At 36.7% G+C, this 8767-nt stretch overlaps 1 protein-coding gene across 3 annotated transcripts; it reads left to right on the top strand.

Moving 5' to 3' along the window:
- Positions 1 to 715: 715 nt before the first annotated feature.
- Positions 716 to 8566, top strand: LOC125075336 (guanine nucleotide-binding protein-like 1). 3 transcript variants are annotated; one of them, XM_047687062.1, is made up of 13 exons: positions 734 to 852; positions 1917 to 2021; positions 2637 to 2781; positions 3807 to 3954; positions 4049 to 4189; positions 4266 to 4476; positions 5272 to 5445; positions 5675 to 5877; positions 6377 to 6492; positions 6736 to 6870; positions 7348 to 7445; positions 7931 to 8134; positions 8182 to 8566. In XM_047687062.1, the coding sequence occupies exons 2-12, from the start codon at positions 1928 to 1930 to the stop codon at positions 8119 to 8121; spliced, it is 1656 nt and encodes a 551-aa protein (XP_047543018.1). In that variant the 5' UTR covers positions 734 to 852; positions 1917 to 1927; the 3' UTR covers positions 8122 to 8134; positions 8182 to 8566. The 3 variants fall into 3 exon arrangements, with proteins under 3 accessions (XP_047543016.1, XP_047543018.1, XP_047543017.1); XM_047687060.1 differs by having other exon boundaries at positions 716 to 852; positions 7931 to 8566; XM_047687061.1 differs by having other exon boundaries at positions 734 to 841; positions 7931 to 8566.
- Positions 8567 to 8767: the final 201 nt, after the last annotated feature.

The following is an 8767-nucleotide window of genomic DNA, read 5'->3' as shown; positions in this document are numbered from 1 at the left end:
GTTATGTTTAGTGCTGCCAACTAAATTTTTTTAGTTTAACTTAAGAGTTTTTATAAAATATTAATGAAATGATTCAATTTACTTTTTAACGAAACAAAAAAAAAACATTTTTTTTTCTTTTTTTATTGCAAAATCTTCAAAATTAAATAATACTCAACTCCATTTTCTTACATCACATTAATATATATATACTACTACATATTATGTAGTAGTAAATATAAGTTATTGCTTTACTCGTATTATTTTCACAATGTAAAAAAGTCGTTCTTCTGATAATGTAATGATAAAAATTCCAACACAAAGGAGATACATTCTTTCGGCATAAGCTATTTACTTTCTAGTTCTTTTTCACTATAAATTGTGATAATAACAAAATTGACAATGTCTCTTAGGATCAAGGACGGACACTATATTTATTATGGCATTAAAAATTTACACATTATGTTAAAGAAATGAAATTTGGTTAAGAGTCAAAACGAAACACATTCAATTGGACAAATATTATAAATTATATCGCACTTGAATATTTAAGTAATAGTACTAAAAATTTCCACAAGACTTTTTTGATTTATATATTATACAATAATAAATATGTTTTCTATATTTAAGTAAGTAATCAATATAAATAATTGCTACCTATATAAATAAATAATATTTAAAATGACAATCATATGGTAATTCGCTATTACGATTGACATTTTGACATTAAAAGTGTCAACATTTTATTATTCTTGTTGATGCCGGTCGCTGAAGCCTGGATTTTTCGAGAATACATAAAAACGAGTCTATTTATATTATAAGAAAAAAAATTAAAAGTATAGTCATTATTTACTGCCTACGAGTAAGTCTAAGGTAATATATTTATAGTATAATAATTAAAATGGCCGCTATGGAAAGTTTTATAAAATGAAATTTTTAGCGTGTTTAACTGTTAAATAAAAGTTAAATGACTGGCATGGTGCATTTTTGTTAGCTCGAAGATCAAATGGTCTTTAACAATATCACAATCATTTATAAGTGCGTTTTTTAGTGTAATTATAATGGCAAGTAGGACAAAAAGTCCCGTAATTTAAACCACGTTTTCATAAAATGTTTTACTTGATGTTTCGGTTTATATTCCTTATTTATATCAACATAAATGTGTGTTTACATGAAAAAAAATCGTAAAGATGAAAATGAGTAATAATTACGCAAATAGGTTTTTAATAGATTTACTATTAGATTTTTTTAATTATTGCTATTCAAGCATAGATGGTTTTGCTTGATGTTGAACATATTTCGATATTACAATAAAGTTTAATATTTAAATATATATATTTAAAAAATTTGGTTATGCCTGAGGGATATTTTTCCGGGATAATAAATGTGCTATTCCAGACTATAATCTATACCAAATGACATTCGGATCTGTTCACGTTCAGCCATTTTGGCGTGATTGACTAACAAATGTCCATCCAACCAAACTATGTGTTTTTAAACATTACAGATATATAAAAAAAAGCAATGGTATTCTATGTAAAATGAAATAAATACATTAGAAAATTGGATTATAATTAGGCATAATATAATTCTACTGTTGTTTCAATCATTCACCAAAAAAAATTCTTAATACATTATAATAAATATATTAATATGAAATCTGTCTGGATGACATTTTCAAACAGAATCGATCAATGAATGACATTTTATCTTAAAAAAATATCTGAAAGAATAATGTTGCCCGCCTCTTAGATTAAATTAAATTATCATTCAATTTTGAGACACATGTATATTATTGGCTGTATGCTTTCAACCCTTTTTCACTAACACTATTATTCTATTTATATTATAAGACTATGTTGTTGCGTTCATTAATGTCTAGTTATGTTTTGTTTATTTATTGCAATGTACTAATCTAATATTTGTAATGTTGATAGATAGCATCACAATGCCGCAAGCTCGGCGTAAAACACCCTTCAGTGGGAAGGCTAAGAAGCAGCAGTTACAAGAAAAGAAGCAGAATAAGACCTTGCTTATGACCAGTAAGTTAATTATTATGGGTATAGATACACACTTCCACACTTTTCCACACACTCTTACACTTACATGGTCTTACACACACTTCCACACACTTCCACACACTTCCACACACTCATACACTTCCACAAATTCATACACTCACACATATACATCCACTCACTAATATATATTTACATGACCCACACACATACACAGGCTTGCATATTCGTACACACGAATTCATATGCATATGCTTACATGCATTACATTTTGTTGCACTTGTTATCGAGGGTCTGGCCACCTAGCATAATTCAAAGGAGACTCTATGACATTCAACATTTGGTTGTGATAGCCCGACTGTGTAGGTACCAACAATCATTATATAGTTTACTGCCAAAAAGCCATACTTCATATTGTTGTGTTCCGGATTGAGAAGTGAGTCTGTAACTACAGACACAAGGGATATAACGGCTTAGTTCTCAAGGTCAGTGGCGCATAGGCGATGTCTGGATTGGTTAACGGGGCCAATATCTATGAGCAGAGCTGAGCACTTACCATCAGGTGGTCCTTTAGCCCCATATACCTTAATATACTTATACTTATTTAGTTTAATTACAAACCGCAATATCGATTTTCAGCATCATCGGGCACGAATTCCTATGACGTGGTATCAGTCAACTACCAACCGAACCGTTCGAGGGGTCGCGGTGATGCGAACAGATACGCCCTCAAGTTCTACCGAGAGACGGATGAGGAACTTAAGATGAAGAAAGAGGATGCTTTGTGAGTTGTTTCCGTTTGTTTATGCTTAGATTGAGCACCCACCCATTAGATATTCTACCGCTAATCTTATACTCTATTCCAACTATAAGAGAAGAAAAGCCAAATAAACAATATTTGACAGCAAATTGACGCGATATCATTCGTCGAGAGCTCGATTAATCTATGATATTCACTATGAATTTGCGGAAAAAAGCGGCTTTCTGAACGTCGAATAAACTGATCTGTAATCTGAATTTTGGAAGTTAGATTAAAGTGGATATAAGTAGTTAAGTACAACAGTGTTGTATTATAAATAAAGATATGTTAGTCATAAAGTCTTAGTAGTGCACAATGTAGCTGAGTTACTAGCAAATCGCATGAAATACGTAAATCTAAGGTTTGTTTATCTTTTTTCCTACTTCGATTTGGAATAGGCTATAGGTATTCTTGTTTAGCAGACAAAAGGGATATGACGTCTTAGTTCCCAAAGTTGGTGCCGCATTGGTGATATGAGAAATTAATGATAACTACCGTTAATATTTACTACAGTTCAATGTCTATGGGCCGTGATGACCACTTTGCAACATCAGGCCCTTTTGCCAGTCTGCCTACCTATAACATATATAAAGGTCCATTCACTCACGAAGATATCCTATCCATGTTAAGTAAACCCTAAATCGGGCAGAACGGCTTACGAATATATTCTTTATAAAATCACATATAAATTATTGAGATTGAAAATTTATCTAAGATTACTTTTGTTTAAAATATGCAACCAAACAGCAATACTCAGTATTGTTGTGTTCGGGTTTAAAGGGTGAGTGAGTGTAACTACAGGCACAAGGGACAAGGGATTATAACGGCACTAACTAAACGCTGCATAGTATAAAATACAAATTCTCTTCCCGCCATCTGTATGCTTAGATCTTTTAAACTACTCAACGGATTCCTTAGCGGTTTTCACTAATGTGTCACTAACACGTGTTTTTTCTTAAATACGTAGTTTCCCGCTGACATATATTATTTTTCTTAATTGTCGCTAACAGGAAAGCTCTGAACCCGGTATCCGAGAAAGAGATGGAAATAGATCCGACAGACTATTTCCCCAAGGAGTTATCATTCCCAAAGCGACCTCCATGGGACTTCAGCATGACCCCAGCTGCGCTTGATGCTCAGGAGCAGAAGTATTTCAGAGTGAGTCAGTTCCATTTGATGTATGATGATGATATAAAATCTGGCCCTAATCTGTTCAGCAAGGTACCTGAATAATTGTAATGTTTTATTCCAGGAGTACATCCAAGCGCTGCAAGCGTCCCCGTACTGGAACGAAATGTCCTATTTCGAATTGAACCTGGAAACCTGGAGGCAGCTGTGGCGTGTGCTGGAGATGTGTGACATTCTGCTGCTTATTGTTGATGTTAGATTTGCGGTAAGTTAAGTATAAATATGAGAAATTTATATATATAAAATGCAAGACTTCCTTAATTACAATTTTACCTTTTTAGGGTATGATGTTTCCCCCATCCCTCTACGAGTACGTCGTGAACGATCAGAAGAAGAATATGATATTAGTCTTGAATAAGATAGATCTCGTCCCAGCGTCCGTCGTGGCGGCTTGGAAGGACTTCCTGACGAAGAGATGTCCTGGACTCCGGGTGGTTTATTTCACATCGTGCCCGGGGTACAATCTAACCGGTGGTAGCAGTGACAAGGGCGGTGAGTGATTAGTGAATAAAATGATAAATGTATTCAGTCTCAGATGGGTACAGACAGTATTGAATTGGAGTGGACAGTCTCTCACATATCCACAATCACAATCATGGATGCATTAGCATTAGCATTAGCAGCCCGTAAATGTCCCACTGCTGGGATAAAGGCCTCCTCTCCTTTGAGGAGAAGGTTTGGAGCATATTCCACCACGCTGCTCCAATGCGGGTTGGCGGAATACACATGTGGCAGAATTTCGTTGAAAATTAGACACATGCAGGTTTCCTCACGATGTTTTCCTTCACCGCCGAGCACGAGATGAATTATAAACACAAATTAAGCACATGAAATTTCAGTGGTGCCTGCCTGGGTTTGAACCCGAAATCATCGGTTAAGATGCACGCGTTCTAACCACTGGGCCATCTCGACTCATCATGGATGGGTGAAGACAATTTCAGATAAGTGAGGATAGGTTCGAATTGGACCAGATATTCCAGATTCGGAGTCACAGATAGGTGCTGACAGCCTCAGTTAGTTGTGGTTAGGTAAGGTTAGGTTAGGACCACATAGTCACAGTCTTGGTTAGACCAGGCAATCTCAGTGAGGTGCGGACAGTCTGTGGTATGTGTGGAGACACTCGGATAGGACTTGACAGTCTCGAAACGAATGACCAAAAGGTCTCATTACATTAAGTTAATCACTTTTACATTGTTGTAAAATATACAACCTCAAATATATACTAAACATTGCATGTAAATGTAAATTATACACCAAGTTTATCCCAATTTTTATATTTGTCCACAGGCCTCCAAGTAAGGAGACGCAAGGGTCGCCAGCGGATGTGCGCTGAAGGAGCCACGAAAATACTAGAAGCCTGTAAAGATATTGTGAACGATGAAGTCGATCTGACGTCATGGGATAGAAAAATTAAAGAAGAAACGGACTTGGAGTTCGATGAAGACGAGGAAACGGAAGTTGGTGAGTTGAGGAAACATTCAGGGTTACTCTGAGTTTGGGCAAAGGACTCCTTAAAGGTGTTTGGAGATTGTTCCATCTTGCTTGTTTGATGTGGATGTTCATACACATTGACCTCCCCCTCCCTGTAAAGACTACAGTGTGTGTGTGCCTGTGTAAGTGACTACCAGTGACCATTTTTGGGTCATTTGACAGTCAAGTATTTTAATTAAATCAAATTGTTTTCTTCAAGGTGAGACGATTTTGGAAAAGTCCGATACGACGTTTTATACTCACGAGCGATACAAAAACGGTATTCTGACGATTGGATGCGTCGGCCAACCGAATGTCGGCAAGTCGTCACTGATGAACGCGATAATGGGGAAGAAAGTTGTATCCGTCTCCAAGACTCCAGGTCACACCAAGCATTTCCAGACTATATTCTTGACACCGCAGGTCAGATTTAGTTATTCGACTTCAATGTAGGAGTCTGTATAAACTGTTCCATAATTTAATGTTAATATTGAATATGCTGATAGCCTGGCTCATTATGATCCAGAATAAACAAACGAATAATTTAAACATTATATAAGTGAAACACTCGATTTATAAGAATACAATGTATTAATATTTGATTGATAACAGAAAGACATTATTTTAATAATGATGGACACCGCTGTGAAAACAGTTAGACATTAGTATTGTGAGAAATATAAATCTTTTCTTACATAACTAAACTACTTTAACTTTTTTTGGTACAAGATCTGCTGGTGCATCTACAACTGGTCTTTTGGTATGTGGTCACCACATACCAAAGACATTATTAAGAAATTGTAATTGTGCCTTACATCACCAATGCGCCACTAACCTTGAGATCATTTATGTTATGTCCTATGATCTTACCTAGGCGGTATTGCAAAAAGACCTACCACCAACTAAATGTTTAATTTTCCAGGTCCGTCTTTGTGACTGCCCCGGTCTAGTGTTTCCGTCTAAAGTACCACGGTCGATTCAGATTCTAATGGGGTCATACCCAATAGCGCAGCTACGGGAGCCGTATACGACTATAAGGTAAGTTAAGCCGACCAAACCGTTACCAACTATTGGAACCGCTTAGTGGAGTAAGCTAAAAACTTAATTTCAAAAGAAGAGTCTACTAGCCAGCGTTGCTTTATGTTTAAATCAATCTTGTTAAATGATGATTTATAAGTTCTTGCTTGCATTCTTGAATAAAGTATTTATAGTTTTTGATCCTTACTACATAGACAATTAAAACTTTAATTGATTTCAATATGAAGGATGATGTAATTACAGATATTTAGCAGAGAGATTGGACCTCCCATCCCTCCTAAGAATGGATCACCCGGAGAACGACGACACTTGGTCGCCGAGAGACATCTGTGACGGTTGGGCCAAGAAACGTAGCTACCTGACCGCTAAGTCTGCTAGGTTGGTCTTGTTAATGTATATTTAATGTTAAATAATTTTGCTATTTTAGCTCATTATGAGCCAGACTGACAGTTGTAACATTTGTGTTTGCTTTCTAAATAATAATATTAACTAGTTTCGTCCGCGACTACGCCCGGATTTTATGAGCGGTCGGTCATATGGTCATATGTTTTAAAAAACTTATGTCCTTTCTTAGACTTCGAGACTGCTTCATATCAAATGTCATCAAATCGATTCAATGGTTACACAAATGCAACAGATAGACAGACATCATTACTTCTGAATTTATAATAGTACTTTTATTTCCCTAACACCTAACCTAACCTCCTAAAACGCGAGCGAAGCCGTAGCCTAGCTAGTTTGGTAACTAGCTATTAAATAATTGTTCAATTTATGAACTAAACAGAAAAAAATACTTCGATTTTGGGGGTAATTATTAATCATTAAATATTTTGTTTAAATCAATTAACGTTTCAGATTGGATACATATCGCGCTGCGAATAATATATTACGAATGGCTTTAGACGGAAAAATATGTCTCTGGCTCCGACCGCCCAACTTCACAGAGGAAAGGGGTATGAACTGTCAATTTTTTAAAATTTAAAAGATAAGATTTTTGATGTATTGTTATGAGGCTTGGAGGAACCAGGGGAGGGACGGATATTTGATTATATCCCCCCTCCTTCAGGATGTAACCCCTCTCACCAGGTAGAAATTGGTAAGACTACCATACTACTTTAATTAATTACTTGGTGGTAGGGCTTTGTGTGAGCCCGTCTGGATAGGTACCAACCTCCCCTCATGAGATATTCTACCGCCAAACAGCAATGCTCTGTATTTTTGTGTTCCGGTTTGAAGGGTGAGTGAGTCAGTGTAACTACAGGCACAAGGGACATAACATCATAGTTGCCAAGGTTTGTGGCGCATAAGGAATGGTTAATATTTCTTACAGCGCCATTGTCTACGGGCGGTGGTGACCACATACCATCAGGTGGCCCATATGCTCGTCCGCCCACTTACACCATAAAACAAAAGACTACATATTTTTTCTCTTTTCCAGATAAGTACGAGAACTGCGATGAAGTAAAGTACGTGAAGTGGGTGCAAGCGTTGACCAATGAAGAAGCCGTTCCCACCCCATCGGATTCCGGAAACGAGAGGTCCGGCTCTGAGGATGGAAGTGACGAAACGGACGACGACGATCAAACGGAGATCGCTAATAAATTCGCGGCGCTCGCTAATGATGATTAAATAATTAATATGTTTATATATATTTTTATATTGTTTGCTATAAATGAAAATGTATGTTAATTGAGCACTTGGTGGTGGGCTTTGTGCAAGCACGGATGGTACCAACGAACAGTAATACTCAGTATTGTTGTGTTCCGGTTTCTATGCATAAGGCAGATAACATCTTAGTAGCCATTGGTTAATATGTCGTACAGCGCTGATGTCTATAGACGGTGGTGACCACTTACTACTGTTTATTCGAGCGACCCACTCCCTTTTTTATGGAAAAAGGCATGCCTTGTAAACAAGTATGGATGTTAGCAAGGCAATGTCGGCGAGGGACCGTAGACAGAAGGTGTATGGTCGAATAAACCTAATTTTGACGACCTCCGTGGTCGAGTAGTGTGTACACCGGTTTTCATGGGTACGCCACTCCGAAATCCCGGGTTCGATTATCAATTCGATGTAGAAAAAGTTCATTAGTTTTCTATGTTGTCTTGTGTCTGGGTGTTTGTGGTACCGTCGTTACTTCTGATTTTCCATAACACAAGTGCTTTAGCTACTTACATTGGGAATCAGAGTAATGTATGCGATGTTGTCCAATATTTATTTATTTATTATAAACCTACCCTATTAGGTTGAACAAAGCCCTACCACTGAGTTACCT

Source organism: Vanessa atalanta, chromosome 30 (assembly GCF_905147765.1).
Source record: "Vanessa atalanta chromosome 30, ilVanAtal1.2, whole genome shotgun sequence".
In the NCBI taxonomy this organism is placed as follows: Eukaryota; Metazoa; Arthropoda; class Insecta; order Lepidoptera; family Nymphalidae; genus Vanessa; species Vanessa atalanta.
This window is presented reverse-complemented; position numbering and strand designations above follow the sequence as displayed.

Excerpts from the sequence above, each read along its gene's own strand:
- LOC125075336 (XM_047687060.1), top strand. The coding sequence starts at position 1,928 with ATGCCGCAAGCTCGGCGTAAAACACCCTTCAGTGGGAAGGCTAAGAAG. Across the intron at positions 5,878-6,376 it reads CTATATTCTTGACACCGCAG|GTCCGTCTTTGTGACTGCCC; the intron begins GTCAGATTTAGT and ends TTAATTTTCCAG. Across the intron at positions 6,493-6,735 it reads GAGCCGTATACGACTATAAG|ATATTTAGCAGAGAGATTGG; the intron begins GTAAGTTAAGCC and ends ATGTAATTACAG.